Source organism: Microtus ochrogaster, chromosome 7 (assembly GCF_000317375.1).
Source record: "Microtus ochrogaster isolate Prairie Vole_2 chromosome 7, MicOch1.0, whole genome shotgun sequence".
NCBI classification, from domain to species: Eukaryota; Metazoa; Chordata; class Mammalia; order Rodentia; family Cricetidae; genus Microtus; species Microtus ochrogaster.
This window is the reverse complement of record NC_022014.1, coordinates 30,840,596-30,861,420: the sequence shown is the minus strand read 5'-3', so window position 1 is coordinate 30,861,420 and position 20,825 is coordinate 30,840,596. Positions and strand designations below refer to the sequence as shown.

At 43.6% G+C, this 20,825-nt stretch overlaps 1 protein-coding gene across 1 annotated transcript in view; it reads right to left on the bottom strand.

Annotated features, from left to right (window-relative positions):
• Cfap52 (cilia and flagella associated protein 52) overlaps positions 1-20,825 on the bottom strand; it is a 44,480-nt gene that overhangs the window by 15,464 nt on the left and 8,191 nt on the right. Inside the window, exons 2-7 of the mRNA XM_005349831.3 lie at positions 19,352-19,551; positions 18,858-18,994; positions 13,168-13,296; positions 6,808-6,907; positions 5,885-6,001; positions 970-1,070 (exon numbers count right to left, since the gene is read on the bottom strand). Coding sequence (XP_005349888.1) covers positions 970-1,070; positions 5,885-6,001; positions 6,808-6,907; positions 13,168-13,296; positions 18,858-18,994; positions 19,352-19,551 — 784 coding nt within the window. The remainder of the gene's footprint in view (positions 1-969; positions 1,071-5,884; positions 6,002-6,807; positions 6,908-13,167; positions 13,297-18,857; positions 18,995-19,351; positions 19,552-20,825) is intronic.

Sequence of the window (20,825 nt, the reverse complement as noted above, 5' to 3'; positions counted from 1 at the left end):
AGAGATGGCTCAGAGGTTAAGAGCACCGACTGCTCTTCCAGAGGGCCTGAGTTCAATTCCCAGCAACCACATGGTGGCTCACAACCATCTGTGATGAGATCTGGTGCCCTCTTCTGGCATGCGGGCATACATGGAGGCAGAACACTGTGTACATAATAAATAAATAAATAAATAAATAAATAAATAAATAAATAAATAAATCTAAAAAAAAAATAAACACTCAGAGAAGGTCTATCAGGGCGATGCGGCCTGAAATGGTTTGTACAAGGCAGGAAGGCTCCTGGGCACCATTGCCCAGGGCAACCCATTTCTAAAGATAACCTGAAAAATTAGGGGGAAAGGTCATAGTCCTGGTGTTATGTCTCATTGTGGTATACAACCAAGTTATGTGACTTATCAAAGGGTGGTGTGCCTCTGGGTCACAGCGAATGGCTTTGGTTTGGTTTCTCTTGAACTTTTTCATGGGAAGAAACCACTGGCCCTTGTGATTCAGCTACTCACTTAATAGCAAGATGCAATTCTTTAATCAGATATGATTTTTCCTTTTAAACAGGACCTCACTGTGTAGCTCTGAATGGCTTGCCACTCTGTGTAGAACAGGTTGGTCTGGAACTCACAGAGATCCTCCTGTCTCTTCTGCCTCCTGAGTGCTGGGCTTAAAAGGTGTGAGTCACAATGTTTGGCAAATATTGTTCTTCGTTTAGTGTTTAGCTGTTGGATTTCAGCGAACATTTCTCTAGTGCAGTGGTTCTCAACTTTCCTGATGCTGCAACACCTTAATATAGCTCCTCAAGTTGTGGTGATCCCCAAACCATAAAATTATTTTTTGGCTGCTTCATAACTGTAATTTTGCTACTGTTACGGATCGCAATGTATCTGATATGCAGATGGTCTTAGGCAACACCCAGACCGAGACCCGCAGCTCTAGTGGGTCTCTATCTACCCCAACTCTCTGCGTTCAGAACTCACTTGATGGGTTTGTAGCTGGGGCTTTTGCAGAAGACCAGCACGCCAGCTCCAGAGCCGACCAACAAACCACCCATCTTCAGGCACCTGACGGCCGATACTCCCTAGGGGAAGAAACAAGGCTGTGAGAGGCCCCAAGGGTTTTGTCATTAAACATCAGTGCAACACCTGACACAAGAGAGCATGGCAAAGGTCACCTCAAATCTGCACTTATTGTTTGGGGAAGATCACAGTGTACCTCCAGGTTGGCCAAGAGCGTTCAATTACATCCACAAGTTTCATGTCTTGGGAGGTAGCCTTCCTGGTCCTGCAAGAAGTAGTCAAGCTTTGCCATCCTTCCTCCCTAAGATGACCCTTGCATTTGAACGTAGCATCCTTCCTCCCTAAGATCACCCGTGCATTTGAACGTACATATAGTAATGCTCATCTATCCATCCGCTCACGTCCAGTTTCAGCAGGAAGCATAAGCACAGCCTCTGTAAGCTAGTTCTTCAGTTGCTATGGTTTCCACCAGAACTTATTCCTATAAATGCAGGGTCCAATATGACATTCCAAGACAGCACAGATTTCTTAGTGACTGTATTTTCTGAGCTAAGGCATATGGTATACAATCTTACCAATAGTTGAAAACATATTTAAGATTCCAGACAGTCTTCAAATATATGGAGGAATGATTGACAGTTCATAACATGCTCCATAAGGTTCTAATTTAAATGGGCGTGATTGCCATGGTTTGAGTGTAGCCGCCCCCAACAAGCGTTTATGATGGAACCTACATCCTAGTGCAACAGTATTGGGAAGTATATCCTTGAGATTAGGTCATGAACCAGGTGTGATTGCATACACCTTTAATCCCAGCAACTGGGAGCCAGAGGCAGGTGGATTTCTGTGAGTTCCAGGCCATCCATAAGGAAACCCTATCTCAAAATAAATAAATAAATAAATAAATAAATAAATAAAAATAAAAATAAAATAAAAGAATAAGTCATGAAGCGTCTTTCCCCACAGATGGGGATGGTACTGGTTATCAAGAATGGTTCAGCACATAGATCACATAGATGCTTGCCTGTCTGTGCTCCTAGATGCTTGCAGGCTCAGAAAGGGAGAGCGCTTGGTCCCCAGGCTTAGTAAAAAGTGACCTTTGTTTTTTCACTGTAGATTATCTGCATATTCGGCCTTCCCTCACGGGATGATGCAGCCCACCGTTCTTTCACCAGATGTGAATGCTAGGCTTCTAGAAGCCCCAGCCTCCAGGATCATGAACTGATTGAACTTCCATTGTTCATGGATCACCTAGTTTCCAGCATTTTGTTAAAGCTATGCAAAACCAACTAAAATAATGGCTAATGTTTTATTTTAAAATATCCAATATCTCTAGTATATGACTCAATGAGCTTATGTCTTAAAGACTTTTGAAGGTTGGTGATTGGAGTGCTGGCCCAGCAAGTACAAGGCCCTGGGTGTGATCCCTAGTATCATAAGAAACAAAAACCAAGGTTTGAATATGGAAAAATAAATTCAAGTTTCTTGAAGCTGGATTTTGCCTGCTTTGACCTGAAAGGCATTCCACAGGGTCTGAGAAGAAAAACAAAGGCTTGAGAATGGGAAGGAAGAGGTAGCAACTGGGTGATTCTGGGTGATTTAGCATACCTGTTGTCTTAGTTTGGGTTTTTATTGCTGCAAAGAGACACCATGACCATGGCAACTCTTATAAAGAAAACATTTAAATGAGGGAGCTCGCTTACAGTTTCAGAGGTTCAGTCTATTATCGCCATGGCAGGGAGCATGGCAGCTTGCAGGCAGAGGTGGTGCTGGAGCTGAGATTGCTACTACATCTTGCAGGCAACAGGAAATCAACTGAGACACTGGGCAGTATCCTGAGTATATGGAACCTCAAAGCCCACCCCCATAGTGACACACTTCCTCCAGCAAGGCCACACCCAATAGTGTGAGATGATGGGATTATGGCAGCCAATTACATTCAAACTACCACACAAGTCTTTGAGAAAAATATTCCCACTCTGTGGCTTGATCTCTCAGTTTCTTGGTGATGTCTTGTGCAGAGCTTAAACTCTTTGATATCGAGGCTCCACTAAGAAACTCTGGGATGGCTGTGGTAGTTGTCAAACTGACTACATCTGGGATCCGCTAAGACCATGCGTGTGCCCACAAAGGATTTTCTTGATTGGGTCCTTTGAGATAAGAAGACCAACTCTAAATCTGGGCCACCACTTCTGGTGGCAGCCCATATAAAAGGACAGATGAGGGAAGTTTTTGCTTTTTGTCTGCTTGCCCTTACTCTTCCAGCAGGTTCATCTGTTCTGCTCCTAAGGTGTCCCTTTGCTGGTGTCAGAGCCTACTTCTTGGGGGTTCTAATGCAGAATGAAGGCTTTGAGCGGTCTGGGACTTCCCTGGGACTCCAGCACTGTATTGGCACTACTGAGACAACCAGAGTCGGCCTCTCTGCTAGGAGACAGCTGTTATTGGACTACTCAGACCACAGCCGGTAAGACACACAGATACATCCTCTTATAGATTTATATTCATTCTATCGGTTCTGTTGCTTTAGAGAACTCTAATACGATATCTTTCCCGGATTGTGCCTTATATGTTGCATTAAAACGTCATCACTAACCTCTAGGTCATGCTATTTTTTCCCCTAGATTATGATTTATAAGTTACATGTTTTATATTTAGCTCTGTGATTCATTTTGAGCTCCTCTGTAAAGGGTTAAGTTTGGTGTCTGGGTCGTTGTGAAGGTTGGGGGAGCATGTTTTGGACATACGGGTGTCCACTTGCACCAGCATCATTTGTGCAAGAACTGTCTTTTCTCCACTGGAGTGTCTTTGTTCCTCTGTCAGATAACGTTAAGAATGTTCGTGCAGATCTATTTCTGGGCTGTTTTGTCTGCTTTTTTATTAAAACCACACCGCCTTTATTACTTTAGACTTAGGGCAAGCTTTGGAATCGGGCCCTCGAGCTCCTCCAACTTAGCTCTTCGGTGCTATGCTGGCTTCTCTGGATCTTTTGCTGCTTTTTGTCACTGTTTGAATCAGTTTCTCAGCATCTATAATTAACTCGGGGTTTAGGTCACAATTATATTAAAATTGTAAATCCAGTTGGAAGAACTGGCTTTTTGTGTGTGTGCGTGTGCGTGTTTTGTCGTTGTGATTTGGCTTTGCTTTTTTGTTGTTGTTTGTTTTATTTTGTTTGGTTTGGTTTGGTTTTTTGAGAAGGCTCTCATATAGTTCAGGCTGGTCTTGAACTCATTGTCAACTACTGATTCTTCTGCCACCATCTCCCAAGTGCTGGGAGTCCAGATATGAACCCACCAGTGCAAATTCTAACACCTTAGCAATAGTGAGTTTCCCTATCCATAAACATGAAAATGACACCTTGTAAAACACCCTGTTGTAGTTATTACTGCCATCATCATCATCACGGTCAACTCCTTCCAATGTAGAACTGTGTCTATCTAATAGGCCAATTTTAAACCATGATAACCTTTGCCTCTCTCTTCAGAGAACATTTGAGTAGAGTTTCAAAATGAGCAACTGCCCAAGGTCCTTCCTTTGATTTTTCAAGCAAAGCATCTTCAGGGGCACCTCTTATCTTCTCATCCCTCAAGCAATCTTTTCTTTGTGGGGTGAACCATTAGTCCTGAGAGGATCGGCAGAAATTAGTAGGGGGCTTAAATGCCGGTCATTTGAGGGGCACTACCACACTGGCATCTGCTTCGTAGAGGAACTAAGCTTCCAACTACTGTCTAGGCATAAGCACACAACCAAACAACAAAACCAACCAACCAAACAAACAGGAACTATGCCTATCAATAGTTTTCTACTAGTGTCTTCAGAGGCCTCTGGAGGTCTTGCAGGCCTTGGAACTGGCAGGGTTCTAGGCTATGTCTCCCTTTCCTCTGATGGGCCTTGTTTTAGCTGCTTAGTATTAGAATCTGTTTCTCTTAAATAATTAAAAGAAAGGTCGATCTAGGTCACGCTTTGATCTCCTATGGAATCATTTCTAAATAGTCCTTCTATGTGTATTGCCTGTATCATGGCTTCTTCCCATTTTTGTGGATTTCTTTTAAAAGTTGAATATTAAATGGTGATATGATTAAGGAAACTGACATTTTCCCACAAGGCCTGCATAGTATTTCGGTTTCTTGAGAATGTCTGTTCAGTGGGAAAGTAGGAACCATCTGTTTCTGATATCAGAAATGAGACAGGCAGGTGTGGGACTTCGCACACCAACTTCCCAACTCAAAGTTTAGTGGAAACAGTCCTCGGAACTTCCCAGGCACATGAGAGATAGCTGTCCTTAGTATAAAGTCATCATTCAGTGGTGGGTCTTTTATTTCTGTTTAAGTGTTAGCATTGTTTACTGGAGTTTTGACAAGATTTGTTGGGAATCCTGCAACTTAGCACTGTTGATGCCTTCTTGGTCTCATGAAAGACTTATAGCAACACTGGGGCTAAAATCCAAGGTAGAGTTATCAGAGTTGAACACACGCATACACATGTGCACGTGCATGCACACACACACAAACACACACATATAGATCCAAACGCACCCCTCTCTCCATCTCTCGTAGATGACAACTGGACTGGAGCCAATGCAGTTTCAGCTCATAAAGAAACAGACGATCCTGTGCTTTGAAGAGGGGGAAACGGGCAAGGTACTGACTGTTACCCTACAGTGACACCTAGGGATGTCTTTGCCCTGAAGAAAACCAGAGCGTAGGGCTTGGAGAATGGGCTAGTGCAGCTTGTCAACTTGGGTGTGGCTTCGCAGCCTTTGCTAATTGGCCTATTTTTTTCCCTACAGACTTTGCCTTAATGAAAGTTTTTGCTGTCAGCAGAGGGAAGAAAATGACGCCAGGGCGGGCCAGACCTTACCTTGACAGGTTCTACTCACCAAGCTAAACTTGTCCTTCGTAGGCCCAGTATCTGCCAACAGTTTGGTCCTGGGGTTCATTTTCAGAATGTCTCCAGTTGTAGTGCCGAGGTAGAAAAAGCTGTCATCGTCAGCCATCTGGGAGGTCAGAAACAGAAACCTGAAGACCCGAGACTCCCCAGTGGTATATGGAGCCCCGGCTAGGGAGGGGATGAAATTCTGGGATGACTGTCCGAGAAGCTCATGATAACAGCTATTTCCCAAGACACAAGGCTAAGTCAGCACGGCTGCGAGAGGAGCAGTCAGGGCCACCCGCAGCTGGAGGAGATGGCTATGGATTGTCCTTGACACTCGTTTGGGTCCGAGGCTCACGCGCATGGCCAGTGCCAACTGCTGAGTCACCTCCAAAGAGCTCCTAGGATAAAGATGTGCCTCTCCTAGGAGGACGCACATTTACTTTATCTCACAGTTTCCAGAGGCCACGTTCGTAAAAAGAGGACTACATGTTAAAAGAAGACCAAGTCAATGGAGCATGGAGTTCTCGGGATGAATTACGACTCCACACCCAAACCTATGAATAATAGCTCTTTGTGAAAGAGTCTGCATTTCAACAATGAGTTTTACTATCAGTGACTTTATTTTCAATGGAAGAAATAGCAATGGTGGCCGAGGTGGGGAGGGGGGTGCTGTATGCTCTGAGTATCACCCGGCCACACTGCTTCCTGCCAGGCCAGGCTTTGGATGTTTGATGACTGCTCAGGTCCCAGTACAATGGGACCTCTTAGTGCTGCCCAGCTCCTCCCAGCTGTGGTGCTCCCTCTGAGCTGTACCTCCTCCCCGACATTCTTCAAGGCTGTCCTCCCTAGCCTGACCCAGTGTGCATACTCTCCTGCTCAGGACTGCTGGCAGCCACTTAAGGGAGCAAGGGTTGAGCTGACACTTACTCCAGTGCTCATGACTATTCTTTTCTTCTGTCCCGTCTGACACTCAGTGGGCCAGATTTTCCTGTTTGGGAGATCCAGTTCCCACACTCGAATTGTCCCACTACAAAGGAAAATCAGAATCAAACGAATACCCTTTTAAATGCTGCTTCACATGTATCTTTTTTTTCATAGTTAAATAACCTTTAATCTCACAGCTCAGTAGACACATATAAACATACATGTAACAAACAAAAGCAAGGTTAAGTAATGTTTAATCTCACTGTGGAGGGTTCACTCTGACATTTTTATATTCTATTCTGCCTTTTCTATTTCATCCTACCCATTCAATTTCATTTTAAAAAAACTTACTGGGACATACATAGCCCACTGTGTATGTATTTGATAACTAATTATTGATGCATAATTGGTAATTTGAGAAACTTTCCAAAAAATAATTATTAGCTACGGAATTAGTCCCATCTCTTAGTGGCCTTTTATTCCTACCTTATTCTAGCATATTCTTGATTGGATTTTCCCCTTGAAATCTAAATGATGAGACTGCTGAGATGTACTGAAGAATGTGAATATGTTTGAAATGATTCCATGAAACAATCACATTAAATTGCATTAAAAGTAAAAAAAAAATCTTAAATTTCATCCAGTGCCTTAGAAATTTTATTATTCAATTCTGTTAGAATCTGTATCATCATTGGAATGGAACTCCTGGTAGGCCCATGGTTTCTCTGCTCTCTGGTAGAAGTGTGTTCCTAGCAGTCTTTTCAGGATGACTCTGCACGACCAGAACCCAAGAGCAGCTCCCAGGACCAAACGAAGAGGCCTGGCTATACCAGGCTTTTTCTTTTGGGCCACTAATCAGCCCCCAAATCATGACACGGAGACTTAGTAATTCTGAATGCTCAGCCTTATGCTCGTTTCTGCTAGCTTGCTTTCTTTAGCTTAAATTAACCTGTTTCTCTTCATCTACATCTTGTCTTGCGGATTCTTACCTTTCTTCCCTTCTGGGTATCTTACTTTCCTGCTGTCTCTATGTCTGGATGGCTGGCAGTTGCCTGGTTTCTGGCCCCAGGTGAGTCCCTTTCTCCTCTCTTCTTCCCCCTCTCCAGTCTAGATTCTTCCTCCTATCTCTTCTTTCTGTCTGCCTAACCCTCTCCTGCCTAGCTACAGGCCATTTGGTTTTTTATTAGGCCAATCAGGTTCCTTAGATAGGCGAGGTGAAACAGCAATACATCTTTACATAATTAAACAAATGCAGCAGAAACAAATGTAACACATCTTTCCATAGTTAAAGTAATATTCAATTGTAACTGGTCTGATATCAGACCAGTTCTTTTTTTTTTTTTTTTTTTTTTTTGGTTTTTTTTGAGACAGGTTTTCTCTGTAGTTTTTGTAGGTTCCTGTCCTGGGACTAGCTCTTCTAGACCAGGCTGGCCTCGAACTCACAGAGATCCACCTGCCTCTGCCTCCGAGTGCTGGAATTAAAGGCATGCACCACCACCACCCGGCCTCGGACCAGTTCTTAAGTGAGACATCTTGTTAATTCACAAAGCAACTTGACTCTGAAAATTAGAATGTGCAGTCAAGGAATTGCATCACAATTCTGACCTTGATTTAACATCAACCAGGTGCCAGCATGACAGCCTCCTCTGTTTCCCGCTGCAGTGCGGGGATACATAGCCTCTGATGGAGACTGGCAATAGACTTAGGGAGAGAAGGCTAGAACTGTGCCATCCTTTTGCATAGAGGGATAACAAACTGTCAGCAATGAAAGGAGCACATTTATCAAAACAGCAGCCAGGGGCTGGAGAGATGGCTCAGTGGTTAAGAGCATTACCTGCTCTTCCAAAGGTCCTGAGTTCAGTTCCCAGCAACCACACGGTGGCTCACAACCATCTGTAATGAGGTCTGGTGCCCTCTTCTGGCCTTCAGGCATACACACAGAAAGAATATTGTATACATAATATTTAAAAAAAAACCCAGCAACCAGGAGGCCACCAACACTGTAATGCCATGGACCCTGACCAATGTCCTCTTCTTAAACAAGAACACTCCTGGCAAAACTCAAACCAACACTTTTACTCTCTTTGTAAAAGAAACTTTAATTTATTCTTTAGTGATTTCATGCATGGATACACTGTTTTAACATCATAACCACCCCTACTTATTTTCCCAATCCCACACACAAACATTTTCCCTTCCCAACTTCTCCTCCTCCTTCTCTTTTCGTAGCATATTAATACCAACGAGTGCTGCCCAGATCCGCATGGGTTTGTGGACCATCCACTAGAACACGGACAGCTTACGAGGGGCCACACAGCTGAAGAAAACTGACTCCCATTCACCACAGCCAACGGCTGCAGCTACAGTCAGGGCATCTCAGGGCTCTTCTCTAGGTTAGGTGACTGGGTTGGTCTTATGAAGGTGATGGGCAGGCAACCAAAGCCGCTGGGAGTTTATGAGTACAATGGCCCTGTCATATCCAGAGCACATTACTTAAAAGAAATCTCCCCTTATCTTTAGATCTTACAATCTGTCTACACCCTCTTTCCTGATGTTCCCCAAGCACGGGTGGCAGGGGGAAGGTGATATCAATGTCCCATTTAGGTAATAGCATTCACAGTCACTTATTCTATGAACTTTGACCATTGGGAGTCTCTGTATTAACTGTCAGCTGTCTGGTGGAAGACATGACCCACATCTGGCCAGTAGAAGACATGCTCACTTCCACAAGCTGAGAGTGTACATGCCTAGGGTGGCCATTACTTTAATCTTTTCCTGTATGCCAGGGTCCTACTTGTTCCCTCTCAACTAACCACCATCAGGTAAGTTCACTAGCTCTTCTAGGGAGGAAGGAATCGCCCCTCCTCTCACCCTTCAACAAGGGCTGGGACTGTAAGCACAGTGATAATAACTCATCCTATAGTTTCTTGATCCATTATGTCTTTTTTTTTCTTTCTTCACATCTTTCAGGTCTCCCTCCCCCTGCTCTTGAAGTAGAAGCTGAAAGGAAGAGAGATAAACATTTCTGAGGGTTTTTATTTTTATAACCCACTGTGCAACTTGAGAACTTCCCATGCAATCTCTCGGCAACCTAAGGGGTAGATTTTGTGATCTCCCTGTGAGGTGATGCAGAGCTTGTAAGAGTGGTATAGAAAGTTCTTCTGTCTATATGTTGCTTTCATTGGTTAAATAAAGAAATTGCCTTGGCCTTTTGATAGGGCAGCATTTAGGTAGGCAGAGTAGACAGAATGGAATGCTTGAGGAAGAAGGGCAGAGTCAAGATGCCACGATTCTCCTGCTCAAGGTGGACGCTGGTTAGACTCATGCCCATAAGCCACAGTCAAGTGGCGATACACATTAATGGAAATGGGTTAAATCAAGATGTGAGAGTTGGCCAAGAAGAGGCTAGATATAATGGGCCAGGCAGTATTTGAATGAATAAAGTTTCTGTGTGTTTGTTTCGGGTGTAAGCTAGCTGGGCAGGATGGAACAAAGGGGCCCCATGCTTCCTACTACATAAGAGCAGAACAGGATTCATACCCAGCTCTCTCAGACACCGAAGTGCATACTCTTCCCACTGTACTGAAAACAAGCATGTATTTAGTAAAGCATCTGAGCCAGGCATGATGACACAGGCCTTTACTCTTAGCATGTAGGAAACAGAGGCAGGCAGATCTCTGCGAGTTTAAGGCCAGCCTGGTTTACCTAGCAAGTTCCAGGACAGCTAAGGCTGCATAGTGTGACTATGTCTCAAAGATAAATCAATTGATGAATTAAATAATCAAGCAAATAATGTAGAAATAAAACAGGGTTCTTCATTTTATTCTTTCCCTCCTACTGACAAGTACAATTATATACACTTATGATATAGAACATGATGTTTTAACACGTGTATACACTGGGGAATGGTTAAATTAAACTACTAAGCATATGTATTACTTTACTTATCTTTTTGTAGTAAGAACACTTGAAATCCACTCCTAGCAACTTTCAGTGTTATTTAATACATACCGTGCACGTATACTGTTATGAACTGTAGTCATCGTAGGGTATACAAACGGAGTGTCCATCGGTAGATGAATGGGTGAGAAAGTGTGTATATATACAAAGAAAACTGTTCAGCCTTAAGAAAAGTGGCCATCTGGAGAACATCATCCTGGCTGGGATAAGCCAGTCAGAGAAAAGACAAATATTGCCTGATCTCACTCATGTGGAATCTAAATGGAATGTACCAGAGGCTGGGGTGGGAGAGGGAAAGCGGAGGATGTTTGCTTGGGACACCACATCTTAGTCAGGAAAAGTAAGTCAAGGTGTTTAGCTGTATTGAAGCATTTAAAAGAGCGCTATCTTTTTTTTTTCTTTTAGAGGCTGGGTCTCATGTAGCCCAAGCTGACCTCACTCACTGTGTAACTAAGGCTGGCCTTAAAATTCCTGCCAAATACGATCTTTGCTTAACGGAGGATCTTTTAGTTCGGAGGTTCCTGTCTCCAAGGAAACAGAAATGAGACTAAATGAGTGAGAATTTAAGTTAGCAATTAGAACGACACTTACTATGTGGCCGTGAGAATTTAAGTTAGCAATTAGAACAACACTTACTATGTGGCCGGCACTTCGCCACCGAGTCAGTAATTCTGTAATAATAATAGCATATCCAAGGTGGATGTACTCAAAAGACATTGTGTGAAATTCCCAAGGAATTAGTGAAAGTATTATTTAAAAAAGGAAATATTGCCAAGAGTTCCGCCAACATCTCAATCAGACAGTATTAATTAGAACATGCCAACTTTAGTTTCTCTTTACTTTTAGCCTACAGAACTGTACACATAGTAAGATTAAAATGTATTTTTCAAAGTGAAGAGGGAGAGAGAGATGGAGAGAGCCCATGGTTTTAGTGGTGGGTATAGTGTAGATGCTGAAACTGGGGTGCTGGGCAGTCTCAAGGAGAACTTACAGTGGAATACACAAAACCATGACAGTGACAGGGAAAGCAGGGCATCCTGGTGTCACCACAGAGATCTTAAGAATGTGGAGCACTCTTAAGTATCTTAAATATCACATGACACTTAAGTGCAGGTGGCACATGAAATTTGGAATACAAATGATGCCAAAAAAGATTGTTTCCCATAAAACTTAAGGTTTGACTTTTGGAGAAATGCTGCCCACAGACGTTAGAACACACTGATGCCCTCAGGTGCTAAGGAACCAAAGAACCCAGACCCAGCAGAACAAAGAGACAAGCTGCTCTGCAGACCCAAAGGGGGCTGAAGAGCTTCCGAGTCTGAGCTGTCTGGGTCCCAGCATGGTTTGCCTGACCGGCGAGAGCTTTCATGGACGCCAAGGAATTTACCTCCTCTCAGTGAGTCCATCCTCACTCAGCCATGGAGCAAACGTACCCTGTGTGTCCCAAGGTGGGGACAGGAGACATTACAGAGGCAGAGCAGCACCGATTTGCTTCTGGCCAAGAAAGGAGCGGACAGCGTGTACCTGTCACGGATGGGAGACGACCGAGTTGCAAAGATAGTTTCCCTGAACTTATCCCTCTGCCTTACAGTTTAGGATGTCTTCCCTTTAAGCTGGTGGGGGATGTGGAAAAGGACATTTTTATGTCTGTTTCACCTTCCCCTCGGGACATCAAGCAGGGCTGTGAGTGCCAGTTTGTAAATTAGTTCATGCTGGGGGAGGTTCTGTTCGCATGTTCAGCTCCCTGACCTAAGCTGGCTGAAGCTGACCCTACCTGAGTTATGACCCTGGCAAATAGCTTAAACATTGGAAATATACTGACACGGTTCTTTTGCAAAATATCACTTCGTTAGGCCTAAATCAAAAACAGGTGGTAAGAAATACCAACCAGGCAACTGTGCAAATTACTCGGCAAGCACAGATTGGAAATCATGTCTTTTCAATGACATGAAGAATCCTAAGAAGGGTTCAGGAGCAGTGAGGTGGCAGAGTGGATAAAGGAGCTTGCTGCCCAGCCTGAGTTCAGTTCTCAGGGCCTATGACAGAAGGGAAGAGCTGATTCCCACGAGTTGTCTTTTGACCTCCATATGCTTGCTGAGGACCATGCATGGACACACATACACACAACATATAAAAATGTAATAAACTAGATTTTTAAAAAGGGTTTAGCCATTCCGAGGAATCTTTCCAGTAGACCTCAACAGTGTTTTCAAAGGAATGTACTTAAAGTGCATCCAACTGAGAGGATTTTTTTCAAAGCTTACAAAAACTACAATGTAGTTTTTGCCCAGGGCGCAAGACATATATCCTTCTCCTGTTGCCACACCCGGAACTGGCATGCGCGTGTGTTCTGGGTAGGTGGCGGGGTAACCTGGGTCCGACATCCTCGCTGCACAGACTTACTTTCCAGCAGTGACAAACATCTCATCCAGGCACCGGGAGAAGATCACGTCCGTGGCGTTCCCGACATTGAGGCCTGCCGCGGGGCTGCCGCAAATGGCATCTCTCTTGGCTACGCTCCAAACCACCACACTGCCAAACAAGAAGGGGAAAAGACACCAACAGGGCAAATCAGACGTTCCTCGTTAACAACTCTTTTAATGGTTCTAGAAAGAAAAAGAACAAAATGAAACGGTCCTATTGAGGAAACGCTTGGCCTCTCCCTCCCCACAGACAAGCATCTCCTCCATGCTTTCACTGCTTCCTAGAAGACAAACGTGTGATGAAAAAGTCTAAAAGCTTTGAAGGAAAATTATTCTGGGACCGGAAGCCAGGGAACCCATCGATCAAGGCATGTCAGGCATACAAGCATCAAGTGGAACAAGTGTTCATCTCATGTAAACTGGAGACATGACCCAGCGGTTATGTTAAAAGCCTTTGCTGCCCTTCTGAAGGACTGCAGGTTGGTTCCAGGCACCCACATCAAGTGTCTTACAACCTCCTGTAACTCACTCTGTAGGATCTGAGATGGCCTCTTCTTACCTCTGCTGGCTCTCAAAAACAAAAACAAACAAATAAACAAACAAAAACAAATGAACAAATGAACGACAACAAAAATCCCTTTTCTTCCCCCAGGGTGTGAGATGGTTCGGGGAGGGATGGTGCATGCTGCCAAGCCTCCGGGTGACCTGAGTTCAGTTTGTGGAACTCACACGGTGAAAGGAAAATATGGATAAGCTGTTCTCTGATGTCCACATGTGCACCGCGGCACAGACAGACAGACACATAGATAGACATAATTAAAAACCCAGATGATTAATTTCTTAAGTCTTCACAGGGATGCTCTGTAAGTTCCCCTTTTTTTTCTAGTTAGTCTGGGAAGCCTCAGTTCTGTGTACTGAGTCCAGTGTGGACGTCAGATCCAATAAAGGCTTCTCGTGCCTCAAGGAGGTGTTCCAACAAATAAAAAGAAGAAAATGTAACGACAACTGTAAACAAGATGATATAAGGTAGTGTTCCCAAACTTAAAGAGACAACAGAACCAGAATCAACCAGACAGACAGCGGTCAGATATGCAAAATTAACCATTTGCATACAGTGAATTATTTAACCACTAATTTTTAGTTTTTGTTTGAGACAGGGTCTCCCTATGTATGTAGCCTTGGCTGACCTGGAACTCACAAAGATCCACCTGCCTCCATCTCCTAAGTGCTAAGATTAAAGGTGTATACCACAAGGCCTGTCAAGTTTTGATTTTTTTTATACATTTTATTACAAATAAACATGTTAACCGAGGTCAGCTGGCCCTCATTCCTGGGTATCTAACTCAGGCAGGCTGAGGGAGAAGGGCTGAAATTTTGCTTCCAATGATGCCAAGGCTGCTGTTCTGGGAAACACATTTTGAGAAGTACCACTTGACGGTGACATTGTCATCTTCCTGGATATAATCATACGACTTAGCCTTAAGATGAATAATATTGGCAAGAGAATATCAAGAATTCTGAGCAAAGGAACAGGAATTATGTTAAGTATGTGAATCAAAATAATTAAAGCGAATGTTATAGGCCTTTGTCAGCGTAAAAGTAGGCTTGCATATATGCCCCGATTTTCTGCATATAGAATGCATTATTATTATTATTATAATTTTTATTTTTATTATACATGACTTGAAATCCAGGTCTAACAGATCACCAGCAACCAGGAAGAGGAGATGATGTAAAAGCTATCGGTTCTTTTGCATAGCGGACCCTGATCATTGCCATGTGGTGGTGGAAACGTGAGGGGAATCACTCTCTAGGTTGAACTAGGTGATGAGCCAGAGAACAGAGATACTAAAACTGGGTGCCTCCTTCTGTAATTCCAGACCTTGAGAGGTGGAGGCCTAGGAGTTCAAGGTCAGCCCCATTGACTACATACTAAGTTTGAGGCCAGCCTGGGCTACATGGATCCTTTCTTAAACAGAATAAAGCCCAAATGCTTCATACTCAACGAAAATGTAAATGTATTTCCATACAAAAGCTTGTATATATATGTTCTCAGCACGGTGAAGTATTAACAATTATTATACAATCAATAATGCCTTGGGACCTGGAGGTGTATCTGAGTGCTAGAATATGTTCTTAGCATGTTTCAGGCCCTGGGTTCAACCTTCAGTACACACACACACACACACACACACACACACACACACACACACGAAATAGTTCAAAAGCCCATCAGTTGATGCGTGGATAAGGAAAATGTGCTTTATCCATACAATATAGCTTGAATATTATATATATTGATAGCATGTCACAAATGGGTGAGCCTTGGAAACATTGAGCTTAGGGGAAAAAATTGCTCAAGAAAATGAGGATGGTGCGATTTCATTATGTGGAATTGCCAGAACAGGCACATCTACAGGTACAGAAGGGAGCATGGTGATTGCCTGGGGCTGGAAAGAGGAGGGTGGGGTGAGGGGTGACTGCTAATGGCTTGTGGGCTTCCTTTCTGGGGTGCTGGAAATAAAGTTGCGTCTAGTGATGGCTCCAAATTCTGTAAATATACTAAAAACCAACCATCTGTACACCTTGTCCGAGTGTATTTTATAGCATATGAAATATGTCTTGGAGCTGGAGAGCTAGCTCAGCAGTAAGAACACTGGCTGCTCTTCCAAAGTACCAGGGTTCAATTCCTATTATCTGTACAGCAGCTCACAACTGGCTGTAACCCCAGTTCCAGGAGATCCGATGCCCTCTTCTGGCCTGTGCCATGAACAGTGATACATACAGGCGAAACACCAAGCAAACAGATAAGTAAATAATTTTTAAAAGAAAGTAATAACGACAGCAGGGAGGGATAAGGGAGGCTGTGAGGAGTCAAACATGAACAATGTACAATGAGATACAGACATGGAACTGTCATGATGAAACCCATCATTCCAAGCACTACTTTAAAAACTCATAAATCATTTTAATTAGCGGCTTCAGCCAATAGACACCTTTATAGTAAGGGAATGAGAGAAAAGACACAGGTAGACTTACAGTTTTAAGATCTGTTTCCATTGTAGGACAGCACAGTTTCTTTATAAATCTCAGTCAAATAAAGCTTTAATTTTAAGTTTTTAAATGAATGGCGCATACCTGCATAGGCAGTGAGTTGGCCAATTTGAATTTGTGGTTCACGTGGACGGTATGACTCCACAGTCATGGCAAAGAATAGGTATACATAGGTGTTCTGAGTGAAAACCTTTGCTGGTCTGAATGAGAATGGCCCCCATAGGCTTCTATATTCAAATACTGGGTCCTCATTTGGTAGAACTGTTTTGGAAGGATTAGGAGGTGTGGTCATGTTGGAAGAGGTGTGTCATGGGGGGTAGGATTTGAGGTTTCAAAAGACTCAAACCATTTCCAGTTTTTCTCTTGGCCTTGGGGTTGTGTCTCAGGAAGTAAGCTCTTAGTTACTGCTGCAGTATCTTGCCCATGTGCCTGCCACCATGCTCGCTGCCATGATGGCCATGGACTCTAACTCTCTGGCACTGTAAGCTCCAAATTAAACACTTTCTTTTATAAGTTGCCTCGGTCATGGTGTTTTATCACAGCAATAGAAAAGTAACTAAGGCAGAGTCGCATTGTAACAAAAATAGGATGATAATGTTGATAAAAATTTAATAGATTAGTTGTAAAATATAAATTGTGAATGTAGAAAGGCAAGCCATAGAATGTTCATGACTATTAACCGGAGTTTTTGTCTTCCCTCTACCACCAAGTCGGGAGGATTGGGTGAACTGGACCCCTTCCACAGCCTAAAATTGGACCACTTGTCTGAAGACAACTGTCAGAGCCACAGTGATCAACCAGAGATGGTCATCCTGCACTTTTCTGATCCAGCAAAGTTTATCCATCACTTTCCTCAAACAGTCTCATTTTCTTTAAGCAAATTTTAGGTAGTCAAAAAGCAAGCTTAAGGTAACCAAAGATTAGCCGTTTTTACAGAGGTGAGTTTTCCCACGTAAGACCTCTGGAGGTGTATGCTGGCTCAATGGCCAGCCACCAAGATACTCCATGCATGGAACCCAGGCACCAGGGCTTCTGCAATTTCTCCAGGTGATTCAGTATGCACGCATGGCTGACAACAGCTGCTTTTTAACAGAGGTAAGAATATTAACAGAAAACTTTTGACTATATCTCTTATGGAAAAAAACAGTCAAACGGGAGATGGCCCAGAGATGGTGGGAACCACTTACAAGTGATTACCAAAGTCGCAAAAGTAGTGAAAACTTTGTTGAATTTCTGTAGGTTAAGAAGACATGGAACTAAATATCATTGTGCACTTGTGAAGCTCAAATAAGAAAATACTGTATATGCAAAAGTTATTTCAAAGTGTTAATGCCCATGTGCAGCCAGAGCTGAGGACCTTTTCTGAGAAATTCTTTTCTCATGACCTTTTCACACATACCAACCCACTCAGAGGTGTTCAGACCGACAGAGGACCTGGGAAAGGCCAAGAACCTGCCAGCTGTGGAAATACACCTGGGAGATTCTACACAGATCATATATTATTCCCTACCACCTATGTTCTTTAGCATTTAAATAGGAGTATATATTTTATCAATTGCCCTTCCCAGTGTGATGTCATTATTTTCATCATTTTAGGGCTGATGTATAACCCAGGTCAGCCTGAAAATGATGTTTTTAGGTGTGCGCATGTTTCCTCCAGTTTCACTTTATACACGGTCTCTATCAAATATCACCAAGTCCGTCAAAGGGCAAAGATCATGACTTGTGGGGAAGGTAAAAGTATCACCTCTGCAGTCACACTACCGGAGTTTGTGTCCCAGCACTGCCACTTACCCACCAGTGACTTCAGTTGTTCAGTTGCCATTGGGCACCAGGGGCTTCCTTTCTAAAGAGTAGGCATGAGGCTCAAGTGAGCTATTGCAGTGAAAGTTCTCGGCACACACTTGTCACACAGGACCTACTCAAAGCATATTTGCCTTTGACAATGACTGCTATCATGGCTGTGGTTATGATGTCTTTGACAGCGTTGGATTCTGACTGTAGGGGCACACAGTATCATCCAGGAAGATTCTGGGACTCCTAGAGCCCAGACTGATCAAATCAGACTCTCTGTAGGTGGGCCCTGGCAGCAGGGAGCTGGCCAGGTGATGTCCATGTGGTGGCAGAACTGAGGGCCACTTTCCTAAGCCACGTTTTCTCATGCTCATATACAGCAGCATACTCAGACATGGGCAGACCAACAGAGGACCTGGGAAGGGACAATATACTTGATGTCTGTAACACCTGGTAGAAAACATGTAAGTAGCTGGGCAGTGGTGGTGCATGCCTTTAATCCCAGCCTTTGAGAGGCAGAGGCAGAGGCAGGGGCAGAGGCAGACAGATCTCTGTGAATTCGAGGGGCCAGTCTGGTTTACAGAGTGAATTCTAGGACGGCCAAGACTACATAGAGAAACCCTGTCTAAAACAAAATGAAACACTTCCCCCTCGAAGAAGAAGAAGAAGAAGAAGAAGAAGAAGAAGAAGAAGAAGAAGAAGAAGAAGAAGAAGAAGAAGAAGAAGAAGAAGAAGAGAAAGAAAAAAGGGAAGAAAGAAAGAAAGAAAGAAAGAAAGAAAGAAAGAAAGAAAGAAAGAATAAAAGTAGGCTTCATTCATTACCTTCCATCATCTGGGCCTCCAAGTGAAACCAAGTATAAATCATTGGGTGAAAAGGCCAGGGCTTCGATTTTCCCCTTGTGCAGGGACAGCCGAGCAATCAGCTCTCTCTTCTTATAATCCCACAGAATGATGTCTGCCTGAGGGGCGAGATACACTGTCAGATCCTAGACAGGCTTTAGTAGAACCTGAGGGGTGACTGCCTCTCTTGGTGAGAAATACTCAGTGAAGCCACTGCCCCGTGTTAGACCGTGTGGTAGAAACACAACAGACAGCAGCAAAGTCGAAGCAGATTTAAGCTAAGCGTTTGCAGTCACCAGCCACAGCATCTGGTACCAGGACGCCAGAGGCTTTCAGGGACAGCTTGATGGGCTGATGAGAGAAGGCAAAGGGTGATGGGAGGACGGGCGTGCACACAGAGCTAGGAAGTCTGGCAGCTCTTCTAGGGAGGCACCTTTAAGAAAGTCAGTCCAGTGAATTCTTTGCATTTTATTTACCTTGAACCCCATGAACGTGACTTGTCCAGAGGCGATATAATCTCCTTCCTTGGAGATGGCCACACAGGAAACGTTGTTACCATGCCCGTGGAGGAATTTCTGCTCATTAGTGTTTATTGCCTGGATGAGGACAGTGCAGCCCAGGGGATAGATCAGGTGCTCCTGGTCAGGGTGGCATTTGAGACCATTGGGAACGTGTCCTAAAAGAGAGAGATTCGAAATAATTATAGCCAATAAACAATAATAACTATAACCGGGTGCAGATGTGGCTGGTCGTTTTGTTGTTGTTTGTTCGTTGTTTAATCACAGTACACAAGACAACACTCTTGAAATAAACCTTTATTGAACTGGGACACATGTGGAATAGTAGGTGATTTTATTCCATGAACAAGGAAACTGGTGTAGCACATCTCTCCTCAGACTTTGATGTACCTAAAACTCCACAGGGGGCCAGTTAAAATGATTCCAGTTTCAGGTTCAGAGTGAGCTAGGGCTCTTCCTTTCCAGTCAGCTTACAAGAGATGCTGATGTTGTCTGGAAACCTCACTTTGGACAGCAAAGCCCTAGGGCAGGTTCTCTAATCCTGAGAGGCATGGATGTACAGGGCACAGGCAGCTTGTTAGGGGATGGCCCATAGACACAGGGAGAATGTGAATACTTATTGCAAACACTTGAAGACTAAAGTTTTGGTTTTTTCACTTGTTATGATGGCCTCCAGGCTCATTCATCATCATGCAAATGGTATGATGCCCTTCTTTTAAAAGGCTGAACAGCATCATAGTGTATCTGTGTGCATCTCGCGTTTTCTTTACCCATTCATCTGTTGATGGGCATTTGGGTCATTCCTTTATCTTGGCTACTGTACATGATGCTGCAATGAACATGGTGGTTTAGATACTACTTCAAAATGCAATTTCATTTCTTTTGGGATATTTACCCTATGCTGGCTAGTTTTATGTTAACTTGCTGTGGTTACATGAGAGGAAGGAACCTCAACTGAAAAAAAAATTCCTCCACAATATCAAACTGTAGGCAAGCCTATAGAGCATTTTCTTAATTAGTGATTAATGGGGGAGGGCGCAGATCATTGTGTGTGATGTCATTCCTAAGCTGGTGGTCCTGGGTCCTGTAAGAAAGCAGGCTGAACAAGCCATGAGGAGCAAGCTAGTAAACAGTACACCCTCCATGGCTTCTGCATCAGCTTGTGCCTCCTGGTTCCTACCCTGTTTTTCCTGTCCTGACTTCTTTCAATGATGAACAGTGATATGGAACTGTAAGCCAAATAAACCCTTTTCCCCCCAGGTTGCTTTTAGATCGTGGTGTTTCATCACTGCAATGATAACCCTAACAAAAACATACCCCAAAGTGGTATTACTAGACCATATGGCAGCACTGCCTTCCTTCCTTCCTTCCTTCCTTCCTTCCTTCCTTCCTTCCTTCCTTCCTTCCTTCCTTCCTTCCTTCCTCCCTCCCT